Below are 19215 nucleotides of genomic sequence, written 5' to 3'. Positions count from 1 at the left end.
TTTCCACTTTGAAGCAAAAAAAAAAAGACGGCATTTTCACACGTTTTGTTTCACCTTAAATATATTGTGCAGATTAATTGGATCATGAACCATATTCTCAATTTAAAAAATAAAATGTGATATATACTATTTGAATTCAATATGAAGTTATTCAACCAAAAGCAATATTTGGTTCAGATTCGCTTCGATCCTAGAATTCACTATTGACACAAGCCTAGTTTTTGTGTGGGATGGGGCCCAATGTGGTTTCAGTTTAAAAATTACATTAGCACAAGAAAACCATGCATGTGATCATGCAGACTGCATTTACAGCTGTGTTCAATGAAGGCTCTCTCTGAAACGTGAATATGCAAGACCCCTCCTAAAATTCACTGACTGCCAAGGCAAAGACATGAGCCTTTGTATTTCCATGCAAGCCTACCCCTTCTTTCCATCGAAAAAGGTCTGCTGAGAGAGAGCGCTCACAAGGATCGCAGCTGCTAACATGACCTCGTGACGCAGGTGGCGGTTAGCTGTTTACAAGGAAACCAGAGGCGCGTTTCACGTAGATTATGCGTGTGTGTCTACACAACTCTATCCCACAAGTTGTCTCACCTTAAAAATTTTGTGTCAGTGTTCCTTTAACCTTTGAAAGTGTTGAATTCCACTTGATGAGGTGTGCACTTGTGGCGTAATGGTAAGAGGGTTTGACTTTGGAAGCCTAGTAATTGAACCCTTTCGTCAGAAAATTTTTATTCGTGTTTACTCTTTAAACGCATGGGCTGCACAAATGTACTTTTGTGTGTGGTATTACTCACTGTTAAAGAGACCATTGAAATTGCTGTTGGTAGTTAGAGAAATGCTACATGTATGCAATAAAACATATCTGGCAATAAGAATGGATTGTTGAGCGAGATTGTACGTCGTAATGAAAATATAAAAGCACAAAAAATGAGCATGCAAAAGGAAGGCGACAACAGCAGTGCTCATTTGCCCGATAATTTATTCAATAATTCCACCACTAAACTGTGTGTCTTAGAATGCTCCTTTATGCAGGACCAGTGCTCATGTCATGGGACTGCAAGAAGGTGACAAACGAGAGACAACTCACACAGTTTTCTTTTTGTCTGTACAATTTGCGAGTCTTTAATAGTCATAGGGTCATTTCGGCGGCGACTTGGTAATCCTCATTCATGACGCCCTCTGCGCCTTCTTCTGGTGACTGCTCGACGTACACCTCGACGGGTTCCTGCTCGTCCGCGACGTTATCTTCCAGGCACACCTCCTGCATTCGAGTACACCGAGTTTCTGCTAAACACGAATGCCACAAGTCACAAATACCAAGTCTGTTCTGGCAGCCTCGGTCATTCCTTTTGAAAAACAGCATTGCATTTGTGAGGTTATTGCTTGACTGGTGGCAAACACTTAACTGTCCATCGCTTGGTCAACCCTCTCCTGGATTCTCACATATTTATCAGATGGCTATCGACTATCGGAGTTTCCGCTTTGAGCGCAACCCGCTCACAAAGCAACTTCTAAGCAGGTTGCGCTCACAGCGGAAACCCCGGTAGTCGATAGTTATCTGATACATATGTGGGAATCCAGGAGAGGGCTGACCAAGCGATGGAAACAACAGCGAATCAATAGAAAATTGCGCCACAGAATTGCTGAGATATCTGAGCGGGCGAACGCTTATGCGCAGCAGTTGGAAACGGCGAGCTGGGCGAATTTCGGCGACTCACTCCGAGAAAACTTACACACCTCCAAGACATGGGCAATACTGCACAGCATGATGGAACTTGGTAAAACCAAAACGGCAGCAACCGAACTCTTAAAAGCTCGTTGGGGAATTCCCAGGAACAGATGACACCCTCCTCGCTAAGCTCTGAGACAATTACATAGGCGCGTTCACAACTCCCCCGTGCACTTTAGCATACCAAGGCCAGGAAAACGCAGTGCTCGACGCACTGATCACTAAGGCAGAACTATTCGCTGCCGCGCAAGCAGCAAAGCGCAATACTGCCCCCGGACCTGACCAGCTAACAAACGCGATGATTCGGAATCTGAGCGATGAACACCTGGAACAACTTACTCGGTATTTAAATGAACAGGTATGGAAAAAGGGCGTGGTTCCTCAACATTGGAAGGAAGCCAAAATTATTCTTATTCCGAAGCCAGGAAAAACACCCGACCTACAAAATCTAAGACCAATATCATTAACATCCTGTCTTGGCAATTATTCGAAAAGGTGATTCACACACGTCTCATGATTTGCATTGAAAATCGAAACCTTTTCCCAACAAGCATGTTTGGATTTCGCCAACATTTGTCAACGCGGGACGTCTTCCTGCTGCTTCGGGAAGAGGTACTCTGCAATACCATGGTTGGTGCCGAACATGTTGTCGTAGCTCTTGATTTGAAAAGTGCATTTGACAATATGTCCCATGAGCTCATCTTATCTGAGGTAAATGACATCGGTTGTGGGCAAAAGATATATGACTATGTTTGCTCTTTTCTAACCTCTCGCACTGCTACAATATGCCTAGGCAGTACATGCTCAGATCCGTTTCCTATGCTCAATAGAGGCACACCACAAGGGGCAATACTATCTCCTCTTCTCTTCAACATCGGCATGAGATGCTTAGCAAGAAGACTAGACAGCGTTTCAGGGCTAGGGTACACATTCTATGCAGATGATATTACCCTATGGGTCAACAGTGGCTCTTTGGGACAAAAAGAGCAAATCCTACAAGACGCAGTGACTGCTGTTGACAACTTCGCTTATCAGAGCGGAATGAGCTGTCCTCTCGATAAATGTGAATTTATTAGAATCCGAGGCAGAGGCCGCCGCATTCAAGAGCCAGTCAACCTCTTTCTAGGAGACCACAAGATAAAAAAGGCACAGAAAATGCGAGTCCTCGGACTGTGGCTACAAAGCAACAAGCGAGTGGACCACACAATAAAAACCCCTAGAACAACGGTGAAGCAGATCTCTCGTATGATTTATAGAGTCACGTATCACCGAAAAGGTTTCAAAGAAGCTGAGACGCTCCGGCTGGTTCAGGCTTTTGTCCTCAGTCGTATAACATAGTTTTCCTTTTCAGGAGATCAATAAAACTGATTTAAAGGCCCTAGATGCGTTGATACGAACATTGTACAAGGCGGCTCTCGGCCTACCACTTGGAACGTCCACAGAACGTCTCGAAGCCCTCGGTATACACAATCATTATGAGCAGTTACACGCAGCGGTGTTCATCTCTCAACGGGAGAGGCTTAGCTTAACCACAACTGGGAGAAAATTGCTACGCAGTGTAGGTTACCCAGTTCGTCCTCAGTATGCGGGAGATGAACTGGAGTCCATGGCCAAACAGCTACGTGAAAAGATTCTAGTATCCCCTATCCCCAAAAACATGAGCCCTCGTTATCACAAAGGTCGTAGGAGTGCACGAGCTCGCAAGTTACAGCGGCAATTCGGGAACAATCCGGACACGGTGTACACAGATGTCGCCCTATGCGGCACGAGCAAGTACGTGCTCGCAGTCGTAGGAGCAGCCCCGGGTCAAGGCCTTATGACTTGTGCCACGGCACGAGCCGCGTCCGCGAATAACGCTGAGGCTTTAGCTATCGCGCTTGCTATTAAAGCTAAGGATATTCTGGGACGATCGTCCCTTGTTCTCACCGATTCCGTGGTCGCATGTAGACACTTTCTCATGGGAAAACTACCACACAACACCATTTGCCTATTAGGACCGGACCTAACGCAGGACCATGCTATCATCTGGTGCCCGGGTCACGCAGGACTTGATGGCAATGAGAGAGCGGACGGCGCAGCTCGTGCTTTAACTAACCGAGCGGCCTACCACTCCGACGACAGCCCCTTTTTACCGCGAGATATCCTTGAAAACCAACGGATTGAGCGACGAAGGTACAGTGTACCACACACAGCTTTACCCGGCCGGAATTCTTATGACTGGCACCGTATACAAACTAACACATATCCAAATCTTTCGTTGAAGCATGCTATTCACCCTGCGATGTACAGCGATAGTTGTCCGTGGTGCGGAGGCAGGCCCACTCTCGCCCACATAACGTGGGATTGTCGGAAAAGGCCAACCGAAATTAACTCGCCGCAAATAGTCGGCAAAATTTCCGCAAGGTAGCAGTGGGAGACTTTGCTCGCCAGCGAGGATCTGGGAGTGCAACTAGCGCTCCTCGACCAGGCCCAGCGGGTCGCTAAAACCAGTGGAGCCCTGGAATAGGGGCCCCACCCACATGCTCCCCGTATCTATTTTTTTCCTTGTTTTTTTTTTTCAAATAAACATTTTTTTAATACTTAAATGTCTTATGGGCGGCAGCATTTATGAGACCATGCCAAAGCAACTCCCTCATCAATGCGCTAGTGAAGGCTCTTTTGAAGTAAGATGTTTTTAGTACTCTAGCGTGTGTCGCTTGTGGTCTGTCACACTGCGCCGGTTTTGTCGCCCTAGCCGAAAAGGTTTTCCCCACTGTGCTTCGACATGCATGCTGTCAGCCACTCTCTTACAATGGCCCCCTCCTGGCTCAATGCTTTTCACTGAGGGGCTTGTAGGGTGTTTTGAAATAAACATGTCAACAAAAATAACAGTAAAAGTTGCAGTTTCACACCATGACGGCCTCGTCGTCTTCCTCGGGAAGAGACTCGTCCTCGGGTCCGCAGTAGTCGTGCTCCAGCTGCACCTGGCATGGGGTGTTTTCAGACAGTAGTGTCTGCGGGACACAAGACCAAGAAGTGTGTTTGAGAGCGCACTTAGCACACTACGCATGACAACTGAAAAAACGACAGTCGCGGTGAAACGACAGACTACGCTTTGTGCTCCGCAAGAAATTTTAACCTGAGGAAGCAAATTTCAAAGCTGGACTCTCTTTTTCTTCAGGGGTGAGGTCGGTACAATCAGCAGTCTCACTTTTAACTGAACGTAGTAAAAAAATTTCATCGTTTCGAGTCAACCTAGGCACAGACAGGCCTTGTACCAAATTGTTAATACGTTTGGGACACTGAAACTTGGCAATAAAACGTCAGTAACAATCAGATAAGCACTAACGATGGGCCCAAATTAAGTGCACAACCACAGAAATTGGGAACCACCATGAGTTTCCTGGCATGCACTTGACAGATTAGACAGCATGAGGAATTAACCAGAAACACTGGCGGCTACCATCTGGCATATGCATAGGCGCTGCACGTTCTATGCACAGGCATTGTCTGCTTGGACGAAATACAGTGGCTGTAAATAAAGCAGAGATTTATACAACTTACAAGCACTGCAGCTTTGATTAAATTGTAATGATGGCATACGTGGCCTTTTTAAGCTTTCATGTTGTGCATATTGTAGTCCTCCTAAAGAAAGATGCTACCTCAAAAATGCAGGTTCTTTCTAAACCTGCATATCTTATGTTTTTACTTGTTCTCACAGGCTGTTTTTTGAGCAAAAGAAAGAAAAAATCAAGGTAGTGATTAAACTCGAAGTAGGTCAAAATCGGTATTAAAAAGGCAGCTATTAAAAACTAAAAAGAGCTCATTGTCTAGGGTCCCTTGGAAATTGCCACCTGGCAGCTTGCTATTGCATTTTGCATGAGGAGTTCACCGAAGCCAAACACTAAATATACATGCTAAAAGTGAGCATAATTCCTAAGCTCTCACTATGGAAGAAACAACTTTAAAAAGGATACTTTAGTCACATAGAGGAACTTTTATTTCTACGTCTAAAGCGCACTTTCTTTCGCAACTTTGGACATCTTCTCGAGTTTGAACATCATTTTTTTGTATACTTTTGATGAAAAAATTGGGATGAAATTTTTTCCACATATTCTTTAACATGCAAAAAGTGCAATTATCTCCTTTAAGAGCGGAATGGATAGCATAGACAGGTGCACAACTAGTACAGCCCATCGCTCTATTATTTTTAAATCAAACTTTACAAAGTTTTGCAAGTGTCTTGAATGGGGATTTTACTATACGGTTTATGAATTTGGCAAGAAAATATAAAGCCATTCTAAAAATAATAAAAAATAAATTCCTTGACTGTTTTCATTTTTGAAGGAGCATTCATGAAAAAGCTTTTGCATGTAAAATGGTGAAATCTCTTCTGGCTATTACATGTATTCAGGGTATTCAAAATAATAATTGTTAGCATGACTACTCTTTACGACTAAAATTTCAGGGCTTCTCCCTCAAAAAAAAAAAAAGCTAGTAAAAGATACAGTTGTAGTGGCAAAACATTCTTTTTCTTTAAAAAGAGTGCATGGTATTCAGAACGAAGTCACAAAAGTTAGCATTCGATAGCTTCAACGGTTACAGAGAAAAATGTTCCTTTTCTGACGAAAGGTAGTGTTAAGAGAAAACGCCATTTAAAGCTCGAGTTTTCACGGTGCAGTCACGGGATCAGGTGCGTTTGGAACAATTTTTAAATGCTTCCCACTGCGCATACGAACAAGCCACTTCATGGAAGCACTTGTCAGAAATGCTGGCATATTGTGCCATGAAAATTAAAAAATCCCACTTTCACTCGTCTTTGCCCTTCATACCGCCTTAAAGTCTGATCTTATATCATTATTATAACTTGATGTAAGCGATCAGTATGGGCTGATCACTCTAGAACCTCCCACAAAAGAATATTTGTTAAAATGCTTTACACACACTTAAACATTAGTTATTTGCATTGTACAGTTAATGTGGACCAATATGAACCATTAACGGCTCACAATCATAACAGTTCAGTGGCAAAGAAAGTGTGTCCAAAAAGTGTTATATTTTACCCATTATCACGATACAAATTGAAAACTATAGAAGTTACTGTCAGACTAACTACACAATTGAAATAAGCGTAAACACCTACGTAGACAGCAAAAATGTCAATAGTTTAGGGCTACAGATTAAAGATGATGATGAACAAACTTTCATTATTTGCAGAAAGGTCCTCCTCCCCTTTTAGGTGCGAGAGGAGAAGGGAGGACCAAACCTAGACGACGGCCATGGGCCCTGGCGGCGTCTTCGGCCTGCCGTATTAAGCGGGCTTGTAATTGAGAGTCAGAGCTGAGGAGCGCGGCATCCCATCCACTCCCGTCTGGAAATTCGCCTCTTATGGGGGCCTGCGGGCATGCCCATAAAATGTGGCTCAAGTCCGCATTCTTGTGGCAAAATTTACACTTGTCCGAATGAAGTTCCGGCACGCAGCGGTTCATTGTTACCGGACTAGGAAACGTGTGGGTCTGGGGTAGGCGCTACGCCACCGCCTGTCCTTTGTTCAATGACGAGTGTGCCGGATCACTTACAGAGATATTACGCAGTATTACAGGCTATACAAATTAAAGAAAATTTTTTTTTAGAAAAGCGCCTGTCCTTAAAGAAGTACTGACAAAAAAACAGTAATCGATTCTTACGAACATGCATATATCATCTGCAAAGCATCAGCAACGAATATGGCTTGAAATACACGTTATATTTGAAGTTTGCACGTGCGATCCAGCATTATGCGCCAGACCTCACGGCGCTGCCACCCTCGAGAGTGACTCGACGATGACCGTCCCCCTACTTCCGTGATATCCAACACGCTGGAGCAAATACAAGTTATGGTGATGTCATAGTAAACATTACTCTTTCGCTATGCTTGTGGCAGCAAAATACTCTTCGGCAACAGCTAACAAGTACATGGCTGTGGCACACGCATTGAAAGTTTGGTGTTCAGCAGCACTGCTTTCCCATTTTCTGTACGAAAGGACCTCTTTATTCTCACCGTACAGAAGTGCGTCACGGTTCTCTGTGCTGACCAAGGTCAGTTTTGCGCATGCTAGGAGGTGATGGCTGCACCCGGCGAATTGTCATTCTTTAGGAGCTCTCTTGAACTGAAATTGAGACTGATAGGTAATGAGGACCCTAAAATTAATTATCTGCCAAACACCGCAGCAAACAATGTGCCCTGTTATGTTTAACAGACCTACAGTAATACATGACATAAAAAAACAAAAAAAACTGAGGCCAAAATGCTTGTGTCTGTATGCCTTTCAAAGTACAGTTGACACACGATAAATCTAACTCTGATAATTCATACTTTTGGTTATTTCAAGCAAAACTCAATTTTTTGGTTGGCCCTCTATTCTTTCAGTGTATTCAAAAGCCTCTTCATCCATACTTCATCATTCGATCAATTCATACTTTCTGCACTTCTGTACCAGAAAATATCTGCTGCTTTCCCACTACTATGCATGCTTATATAATCCTAACAGTGTAAAAATGAAAAATAAGCACCTCAGGCCTTCAAGAAAAGAAGGCCTTGCTATTAAAGGAATGTTTGAAACAACTCACACGCATGGTAAATTGTGATGCTTCTGAAGTGCTATAGAGAGCTTTGTGCTGAAGGCACGTACTTATAGCAAAAAAGCTATGTATTGGCAATGCACGACTGCTTCAAGAGGTCTGCTCAGCGATAAATGGCCAATAAACTTGTCACCCCTTCTCCAGAAGCGTGCAATGTTGAAGTGACAGATCGAGTGACCCCGCTCTCCTCACTGCACTACTCCTCTGCTCCTAGGTGATTCCACGAGAGATCGACACGGGTCCAAAAGTTGATATTTTAGATATTATTGAGTATTTTATATTTCATGCACCTCTCACCAGGTAGCCCGAAAGTCAACTTCGTTTTATGATTAACGGCATAACTTACGAGAAAAAAAATATCAAACTTCACCAACACGGAGGCACTAATTTCGTCGCCTGTCATTTTCGAAAATAGCAAATGATATAAAAATACAAATATTTTTGTTTTAAGGAAGATATTTTTTTACCTGAAATGCATGTCTAATGAAGAATGAATTCATACGGTTTCAAGTTTGTAGACCTTAAGAAAATAGCTTTTAAAAATGTCCAAGTTTGCCACAGTGTAAAATAAGTTATGTATTCCCAATTTTTTTTCTCCGAAAGTAATGCAAGTAGCGTTTTCAAACTTGACACGTTTTAAGGATATAGTGTGTTCATTAGGTACATAAACTATTGCTGCCGTAGGGCAAATGTCAACTTTTATATATTGCCTCAAAGTTCTCATATTGGCAAAAGTGTACTCCACTGAAATTTGAATAATAATAAACACCCATCTTCGATTTTTCTTAACATCTCGTAAATAAACAACCGAAGGCCAATCATACAGTAATATATAAAAACATGTTGCATTATTTTGTTTTTAGCGACAATATTTGTGCTACAAATCAGAGCTTTTCGAGAATGCGCTGATATGTTGAGAAATCTAGAAATCGGAACGGAAAAGCGGCAATAAGCTTCAAACGCGAGTAAACGTGACCGCATTTGATGAAGAAAGGCTGTTTTAGCAGATAGGAGTAACTATTTTGAACACGGTATTTTACAGTATCTGAATTCACTCTTATACGTAGAGCACTGAGACTTCTAATATGTGGTGCCTCTCCATTACTGACACACAGATGGAGCTGCTGTGACTGCCATGTTAGGGAGCCTACATGAACGGCCGTTTTTAGGGTGATGTCAGCCTTTGACCCACTATGCCGCCGCCCGCCAAAACACGATGTTGCCAGACAGCAATGCCGCGCTGTTGCCCCATCTTGGTGCCCGCACTGCGTCTACGCCCGGTTGCGTTTAGTTCTCAATAATACGGTGTCGAACGTTGCGGTGGCGTGTTAAACGCTGCCGGTGAAGCCTTAGAATGCCTGGATGCTGCGTACCACTCTGCACTAACCACAACAGAAAGGGGGTGCGAGTGTTCCGCTTCCCAGCGAGACCTGGCCGACGACAACTATGGCTGGCTCAAGTGAAGCAAACGGCTGGGAGCCCACCAGTGCGTCTCGTATTTGCTCTGTGAGTACTGTGTATTTCGTTCACTGTTTTTTCCTGCGGCACACGTATATGTGTTTCGCGGTGTTCGCGAATGAGTAGATAACCGAAGTTGTCGTTGCTGCGTCCACGCATTGCGAGTAGGAAGCCCACAAACGGGACGCGTCCGCGCGTTCGTACGGAGACGCGCTCGCTAGTCTGAGCTGTTGCCACGCTTGCGTTCGTGTCAGCGTAACCTCAGTATTATGTCGCAAGTGTTTGTGTGTGGGCTGCGAATTTCTTCGTGCACTCACTTTGAGAACTGGGTCGCTTACACGACCCTGAGAACCGCCGCTGTCAAAAGCCCAGGCTCCTTTTTGTTGCGCCATACTTCGCGTAGCTGGAGGGAGCGGCGGCTGGCTCCAAAATGGCGGCGCACAGAACACTATGCTGAATTTGGTGGAAGCTGGCAACAGCGTGCCCCGTTGCCCGCTAGTTTTGGCTGAGTTTCTTGAAGGCACTTATTAAGATGTCTCCACCCTAAAAACGGTCGTTTATGTAGGCTCCCTAGGCCATGTCTTTGCAACACGTTGGGTAAGAGAATGATTGGTGAATGAGTTCATAAACGATTCATAACAAATGTTTATCGTTTGGCGCACGAAGACTGCCGCATTAGACTGAAGAACACGCTTTAGGGCAAGTTGTCATCTGTCGTCTGCTCTACAGATGAATTGCTGTGCGCCGCATCTCGGAGGCAATGCTTTAGATCATATGGTTGAAAGTAGGGACAAAGATTACGCCTCCCGTAATACTTACGCACAAGTATCCACAGTGCGAATGCAAAACTGAAGTATAGTACGTTAAAATGAATTTCACAATGTTTTTGTCGATAAAATTACAGCAAATTACTTTTGTCGATAAAGTTACAGCAATTCCTCTGTAGAGCAGACGACAGATGACAACTTGCCCTAAAGCGTGTTCTTCAGTCTAATGCGGCAGTCTTCGTGACCCGAATGATAAAAATTTGTTATGAATCGTTTATGAACTCATTCAACAATCATTCTCTTACCCAACGTGTTGCAAACACATGGCCGTCACAGCAGCTCCATCTGTGTGTCAGTAATAGAGAGGCACCACATATTAGAAGTCTCAGTGCTCTACGTGTGAATTCAGATACTGTAGAATACCGTGTTCAAAATAGTTACTCCTATCTGCTAAAACAGCCTTTCTTCATCAAATGCGGTCACGTTTACTCGCGTTTGAAGCTTATTGCCGCTTTTCCGTTCCGATTTCTAGCTTTCTCAACTTATCAGCGCATTCTCGAAAAGCTCTGATTTGTACCACAAATATTGTCGCTAAAAACAAAATAATGCAACACGTTTTTCTATATTACTGTATGATGGCCTTCGGTTGTCTATTTACGAGATTTTAAGAAAAATCGAAGATGCGGTTTTTTTATTATTCAAATTTCAGTGGAGTACACTTTTGCCAATATGAGAACTTTGAGGCAATATATAAAAGTTGACATTTGCCCTACGGCAGCAATAGTTTATGTACCTAATGAACACACTATATCCTTAAATCCTGTCAAGTTTGAAAACGCTGCTTGCATTACTTGCGGAGAAAAAAAATGGGGAATACGTAACTTATTTTAAACTGTCGCAAAATTAGACATTTTTAAAAGCTATTTTCTTAAGGTCTACAAACTTGAAACCGTATGAATTCATCCTTCATTAGACATGCATTTCAAGTAAAAAATATCTTCCTTGAAACAAAAATATTTGTCTTTTTATAGCATCTGCAATTTTCGAAAATGACAGGTGACGAAATTGGTGCCTCCGTGTTGGTGAAGTTTGATATTTTTTTTTCTCGTAAGTTATGCCGTTAATCATAAAACGAAGTTGACTTTCGGGCTACCTGGTGAGAGGTGCACGAAATATAAAATACTCAATAAAATCTAAAATATCAAGTTTTGGGCCCGTGTCGATCTCTCGTGGAATCACCCTCCTGTTCTCTCACTGGAATTCGGCATAAGCTGTGCTTCCACATAGCACTACCTTAAGATATCAGGTCAGCGGTACGCACCTGTGCTAGGTTAGATCGTGCGATGAGCCCCGCTTCATCGTCTAGGTCCTCATCGCCCGGCACGCACCAGGAAAAGTCGCCCGCGGGCTCCATACTCAGAGACGGCTCGTCCGACACGTCATACCAGACGTCACCTTCGTCCACGCACAGGTTGTGGATCATGGCACAGATTGCCACTACCTGACATTGGAGGAAACGCAGTGAGCCTCCGGTCAATCCGAGTCGTTCAGAGCACGAAGCAGTGAACACATGGGCAATAATGTCACGGTTGTGACGATGGTACGAATGCAACACAGACTATGGTGAAGTGATGAGAATTTGTACAAGTAGAACGAGTACAGTGCCAAGATGACGAGAATGACTATGGCGTGACAATATGACGCTTAATATTGCCAGGTTATCTTAGATTGCCAATTAACATTATCTATTGCCCTTTACAGTACAGCATTACATGACACTATTTTACATAGTGCGGTGTTACAGTGACAGTGTCAAATTCTAATACCCCAGGCATGACTCCTGTGCACGTGAAAACAGAAGGAAGTGATGACTGGCCGTTACTGCATCACAAGGCAAGAAAATAAATCATCGGATTTTACATTTAAGGTGTCCCAAGAACCAACCACTTGTCTCGAAGAAAGAGCCCGCTGTATATTGAGGTTTTCCTGCAAGTGCGGTAAGTATTACAAAATAATATAGTTATTACAGGTCCCGATAAAACAAAGCAATAGTCGTAAACACATTTATTGAGCAAGTGATGTAATTCTGCATGAGAAACAAAAACACTAACAGATAACACTCACAGATACGTGACTATATGCAAATTTAGCATGCAGAGGTTGTGAATCTAAGATCAATCACCTATGCTTATTGGTAAAAATGAATCGCATTAATTGTAAGGGAGCAAGGGAACCTGCATCAGTATACCGAGCATACTGATGTTCGATGCTGGAGTAACAGCACAAAATTTTGCGTCGAAACTATGACTCTCATAGATGAATCTGTGATTGCAAAAATAACTACAATAGAGTTCCAAAGAATAACGTCTCCCTGAAACTGTTTTTCTTTGCCGTTCCCTTCTTAGCATATACCATCCAAGAAAAAAAGTGTATTGAAGGAGTGTTTCTGCCATAAAACAATAACCACCTGACAAGCTTGAGTTTCCTTCCTTGAAAACTTTGGGACTGCTGCTTCCTTATCAATGAGCTGTGTGATGATGATAGCTGAACACTGCTCATTACTGAGAATGCAAAGAAAGTGCAGTGACACTGAAGCTATCAGTGATCTTATGTGGCGATAGCACAACAAAAGCATGTGATAAGGATGATAGCTATGGTAGTGCAACAGAAACGCGCCCCAAATGTGTTTTCTTGTAAGACTGATCTCACTTGCCACGATTTCTTAGCAGTTAATGTGCTCGACTGCCGACCCGCCGGTCCCATCAAGTTAAAACTGTTTGAAGGCCGTGTGCTCAGATTTAAGTCCATGTTAAAGAACCGCAGGTGATTGAAACTTCTGCAGCCCTCCACTATGGCATCTCTCATAATCATATCATAGTTTTGGGACATTGAACCCCTACAATTATTATTATTAATGTCAGAGTGATTTGACAAGCCCTATATCAAACCCTCAACAGGCTTCTAAAGTACCTTTGCTGTGCGCTGCCTCACTGTTGACAGACGCCTCTCGAACACAAGTCTCCATCGTCCAGTCAATTGGGTCAGCGCGTCGTGAAGCACTGCCAGGCCTCGGTTGCAGATAGCGTTGAAGCTGGCTTCTGCTTCGTTTTGGAGTGGCTTGCGAAACGGTGGCATCACCGTTAACGGCTCCGTGAGGCATGGGTAGCCCTCGCCAGCAATCAGGAAGTATCCCTAAATGACACATCAGAGGGGGAAAAAAAATGAGGCTGATCCCTCCTTCTGGGGATCGGTATAACACGAAAATGAAACGTGTCTCCACCGAGGTAGTTGAGAATTTATTGTGAAGTGTTTCGCCACAATGACGAAGGAATTAATGCTACAGCAACAAATGTCAAAGTCGCGCAAAGAATGACAACCAGCTCAAAACTTGCAGCGCGCGCATCAAGCAGAAAGCAGGCATGAAATGAGAATACACAAAAAGTGTAAGGACTAAAAACTGTCACAGTTTTTTTTTTCTTTTTGAACAGCGCACTTAAAGTGCCCTGTTCAAAAAGAAAGAAACGTGTACGAAACGCACCAGTATGCACGGGACAAGTGCAAACAACTGTCACAATTCTTTCTATTCGAGTGCAAGCAGCGTGCTCCTTCCATAAGCGCGGCTGCGAGCGAAGTGACCTTTGTGCTCTCCTGAATCGCATGTTTGTGATTACTCCGTGGAGGCAGCCCTTACAGAAACGCTAGAAGATATGACCTTAAAAAAGTTTGGCCAACGTGAGATCTTGGCGCCATCTCGCTACGAATGACAAAAACGCGCTGAAGTTACGGAGATCTGAGGATTGCCAAATGGTATATACTGTATATATAAATGGCTTGCCATTAGCACTTTTGTCAATGTACACTTCGTGGCTAAGTGGTTAGCGCCACGCGGAGCAGATTGAGAGGTCACTAGTTCGACGCCGTGCAACAGAACCTTCTCTTCTCGTTTTTTTTCCTTTTTAATCTGTTAGTGGATATTTTACAACGTCATATCCATGACGGAAGTACGTCAAGAGAGCCGTGCCGAATCCCGGCATAAAACATTTTCGTGTTGAAAAAAGCATAGTGCTGTAAACCTTATTCCGGATCTGCAACATCGATCACCATGCAAAGTTTTAACATGCTGATACAGAATCAGAAGTTGGGCTGGTTGTTTGATTTTTATCATGAAATAAGTTATTCCTTGACAAAGTTGGGCAGCAGACACCAAGCTACACTAGAGCATTTCATAAATGATTTAGGTGACACGCGGTACTACGTATCGCAAGCCATCTTAGGGTATGGTCACCATAATTACTGGAATTTAACGCGCACTTTTTTCCCTGTTAAGCGAGCTTATAAATCGCATTCGCGTTGGAATCGAGTACGAAAAAAAAAAAAAATGAATACGGTCATTCTATTGCCATCGGCGTTCCCAAAATGGCCGCCCCCTACGTGCGTCGGCATGGCGCGTCGGCCATTTCTGCCTACGTGTTTCCCATGAGCGGCACTTCGTAGATGTGCTGAGGAGTTCGTCATCTTGTAGTGCATTAGCATCGATGGCATGGAAGGGCCGACTTTAAAAACTCAACGTGTGCACCACGATGCCGCTTTTAAAAGAAAAGTCATCGCGTGTGCCGAAACGGACGGAAATCGGGCCGCATCGTGGTCGTTCGTAGTTCCCGAAACGTGCGTGCGGGACTGGCGGAAACAAAAGCAGCAGATTGTCGACAGCAAAGATAAAGGCTTCAGTGGACCACAGCAGGATCGGTTTCTGCAAATTGAAGAGCTGCTCGGCGAGTATGTGATTGAGCAGTGAGCGGCACAGCAGCCCATGACAACGGAACTGCTCCAAGTGCAGGCTATGCAGTTAGCCTTAGAAAAAGGGCTATGCATCGCCAGTTTAAAGCGAGCAGGTGCTGGCTAACTAACTTTATGAAGAGGAAAGGCTTTTTCCTCCGAAGGCAAATGGGCATATGCGAAAAGTTGCCGGAGGAGTACAAAGAAAAGCTTCACAGTTTTCAGAGGTTCGTCCTAAACTTGCGGCACAACAAGGGCTCCCTGCTTGGGCAAATTGGGAATGCCGATCAGACGCCTCTTTACTTCGACATGCCTGTTACCACAACCGTCAAGAAGAAGGGGGCGAAGCAAGTTCACGTGCTGACATCAGGCCACCGTAAAACTAGAGTGACGGCAATGCTCCGTTGCACGCCAGATAGGCACAAGCTTCCCCCGTATCTCATATTTAAACAGAAGACGCTCCCGGAAGGAGTCCTTTTTCCGAGTGGTGTGATCGTGCGGGCCAACGAGAAAGTTTGCAGTACGTCTAAACTTAATTCTAAAAACAGTGGATGAAGCATTGAATTAAGTGCTTAATGCAATAAGATTTCACTTTTGCTAGATATATCGTGAATAAGTAGTAGCATACATGAGTGAAACAATGTTTGCCAAGACACAGGGCACGTAATGGAACAGTTTTCTTACTAGCAGCCTTCAAACACTGCTCCAACAGAAAACATATGCACAAAGTGGTTGATGACATTTGGTTTGGACATTGACGACAACATTTTTCTGTTCCGGTCCCTCCAGATGCACCTTCGTTCGTGCATAGCATAAACTGCTTTAAACTCCTGTTTTCTTTTTCACTAGTTTTTCTGTTCAAGGTGTCTTTCTTTTTTTTTTTTCAACTTGATATTGACGATTTCACTTCTGAAAATACTAAAAGCCTGTTTTGATCAATGGAAAAAATTGAAGTACGTTAGCATAATGAAATATATTCACATATGACCTATTAAAGTCTTTTGCGATTTGTGAAATAGTAGTGCCTTCATTGAGAAAATAGCGAATACAACACGTAAAGTCATGAAAGTAAACTCTCATTACTGAAATGATTAGCGCCTGAAGAGCTGCACAATGATAAAATGCTTCTTTTTATACTAACACATGAGTCATACATGTGCTGCATTCACTGGACAACATTTTGTAAGCACAAGTCGGAAAAACATGTGAAATGGCTCTTGAAGGATTACTACTGACACGAAAGCTTTCAGTTGATGTTTTTCTGCGTCAAATAGAAGGTAAAGCATTCAAGACCCTAGAAATGTATGGCTGGCCATGACTGCAACCTAGAGAAGTAATTACAGCATGTTTTTCAAACCTAGTTTCGATTCCTACTGTAACCTGACATCACAACACGGCACCATCTTCTTTTCACGTGCTCGCGCAAGATGTTGTGACGTTCTCACAGCAGTTCCACACTGTGATTCTATTCATGACGTAGAAGCGGCCATTTTTAATGTTTTGGTGACATACGAGCGGCCATTTTGGAGGTTTTGGAACCTGACGTCGTCACAGCTTGCCAGACTGCTGCCTGTGGTCACCAGGGTTAGTACTGTGGCCTGATGTCAAGCTAGTGCCGATGTCAGTAGGTGCACCATAAAATAATTGACTTTAATATCAAAAGAAAATGTCTTATCAGCGTTTCCTGAACTTCATACTTGCTCAAAGTCATCTCTGTATGCACTAGACTTGTACGGCAGAGTAAGCTCGCCCCCGAAAAAAAGGTGCCAGTGCCTCTTTAAAATAAAAAAAAAATTGTCAAACAAGTGCTGCCATCCGTGAAACAACACACAAAGTCGCAGCTTGGAAGCAAGGAAGTGTTGTGAAAAATGCTCATGGGCAGATATTATCTCAAGCGGAGGAGCCACACTTGTCCAAAACGGTTAAGGGGTTAAAAGGGTTATAAAGCATCTCTCAAAATTGGTGAAAATACACGCATCTTACAGAACGCAGCCGCTGCTACGAACAGCTCAGCCAAGTGTTGCAGTCAAATTTAAAAGCAGGACCTGAAGTTGCCATTTTCTCAGGCACCCTGTATTCATACAGTGGCCAGTATAACTCTCTTGAGGTTTGCCAGCATCTGCTATTTGGTGCCACGCAAGGGGAGGAGGAGGAGGAATAAATGAGGAAGGACGGGGAGGTTAGCCAGTTCTCAGACCGACTGGCTACCCTGTCCACGCAAGAGAAAGTGTGCTATTGGCCAACAGCTGACATAAATAATGAGTGGCGTTTGGCTCAGACGTGCTTCATCATGTGCTGGCATCGTGAACCGAGTGTTCGTGTTCCGTAGTTATACCATATCGCTTTTCATAGAATGCTAAAACTACAGGAATCACAACGGGAGAGAACGATGATGTTCCATCATGAGCTGATAATTTTTCCCTCATACCTTTCTTCCTTCCAGCCTGAGTGTAAGGATACAATCAAGCCTGAATATAACAAACATGGATATAATGAAATATTGGTAAACGCAAAGTAAATGAACAATAATCTTACAATTGATATAGCGTTACGAATAAACCTTTATAACGAGTATTCGGATATAACTTACTTTCTTGTAAGATGCAACTTTGTTAAAGTGAGGTTTTAGTGTAGATAGATATAATTGTGGGGATTAACATCCCAAAACCACCATATGATTATGAGAAACACCGTAATAGTGGGCTCCAGAAATTTCGATCACCTGGGCTTCTTTATTGAGCGCCCAAACCTGAGCACTGAAGTTTGAGTGTTTTCAGGTGTTGACAGTGTACACGACTGCGGCCACGGCATGTTTGGCCACTCCCGGGCACACTCTGGTGCAAGTCATTAGATGGCACCACAGCACGGACCCAGCAAAGTGATGCTGGCTACTTGAAATTGCTCTGGCTCCTGAACGTACTTGTGAACTTCTTAATAGTGGTGTGAGTAACACTCGAAACATGAAGAAAATTCGTTATTTCAGATCAAAATGAGAAGTGTACCAAATTAAAGGATTCGCTGGAATGAAAACACCTCATGCAGCCTGTGAATGTCATGAGCACGGATCCATCGTGCAACACTCAAAGCCCATCAAGTTCCACTTGCACACACTTATAGTTTAGCCTGTTCAGGGCATTCATCAATGAAAAGAAAAGCATTAGCCAGCATTTCATCCCTCCATGAAGATATTTCTCGGCGGGGGTGAAATGCAAAGAATACCCGTGTGCTTAGATGCAGGTCCACATTTGTGATCAAAATTAGTTAGGCGCCCTCCACTACGGCGTCCTTTAAAATCAAATTATTGTTTCGGCATGCAAGTCCTCACAATCACCCTTATCCCTTTACTGGAATGATACCCAAATAAAGGGATATTATTATTTATTACGACATTATAAACATTATTATGAAATCAACAAAACTAGTAAATTATTTCATGTATTACTATTAGCACCCATGTCAACTTCCTACCAACGTCGTTTGGGTGCTTGCACAGGAGGTTCTCTCTTCCAGGGTGCCTTTCTAGGTTTACGCGACTGTGTGAGGCACTTAGGAAAGTTCGAAAATAAAGTGGGAATGGCATTGATATACAGAACAGGCCACTTTGGATTGTCAAGTAGCACCCTGCCCTCGAACTCTTGTCTGGTATGCGGTTGAAATTGTGTCCTTTAAAATATGGTTAGTGCAGACATGGTCCCTATGTATTATAGTTCGGTTTGTCATTGGAATTGCACGGCACTACTGCTCCAGATGATCACTGTTGGACAACATTCTGACGAGAGGCGCACGATCGGCAAAAGCCCGATAGTCAGAACATGTTTTGCTCATTTGAGATGCCTCTCAGAAATTCGATGCCACCTTCGTTGATACAAAGGCATAAAATGC

General features: G+C 43.5%; 1 protein-coding gene across 1 annotated transcript in view; it reads right to left on the bottom strand.

Annotated features, from left to right (window-relative positions):
* Positions 1-965: 965 nt before the first annotated feature.
* The window catches only part of LOC119179796 (uncharacterized), a 36631-nt gene continuing 18381 nt past the window's right edge, over positions 966-19215 (bottom strand). Inside the window, exons 5-8 of the mRNA XM_037430915.2 lie at positions 13528-13749; positions 11879-12058; positions 4624-4725; positions 966-1264 (exon numbers count right to left, since the gene is read on the bottom strand). Of these exons, the coding sequence (XP_037286812.2) occupies positions 1133-1264; positions 4624-4725; positions 11879-12058; positions 13528-13749 (636 nt within the window). The 3' untranslated portion in view covers positions 966-1132. The remainder of the gene's footprint in view (positions 1265-4623; positions 4726-11878; positions 12059-13527; positions 13750-19215) is intronic.

The sequence above is a fragment of the Rhipicephalus microplus genome, chromosome 7, assembly GCF_043290135.1.
Source record: "Rhipicephalus microplus isolate Deutch F79 chromosome 7, USDA_Rmic, whole genome shotgun sequence".
Classification (NCBI taxonomy): Eukaryota; Metazoa; Arthropoda; class Arachnida; order Ixodida; family Ixodidae; genus Rhipicephalus; species Rhipicephalus microplus.
Note: the sequence above shows the minus strand (reverse complement) of the source record. Positions and strands in the feature narration are given on the sequence as shown.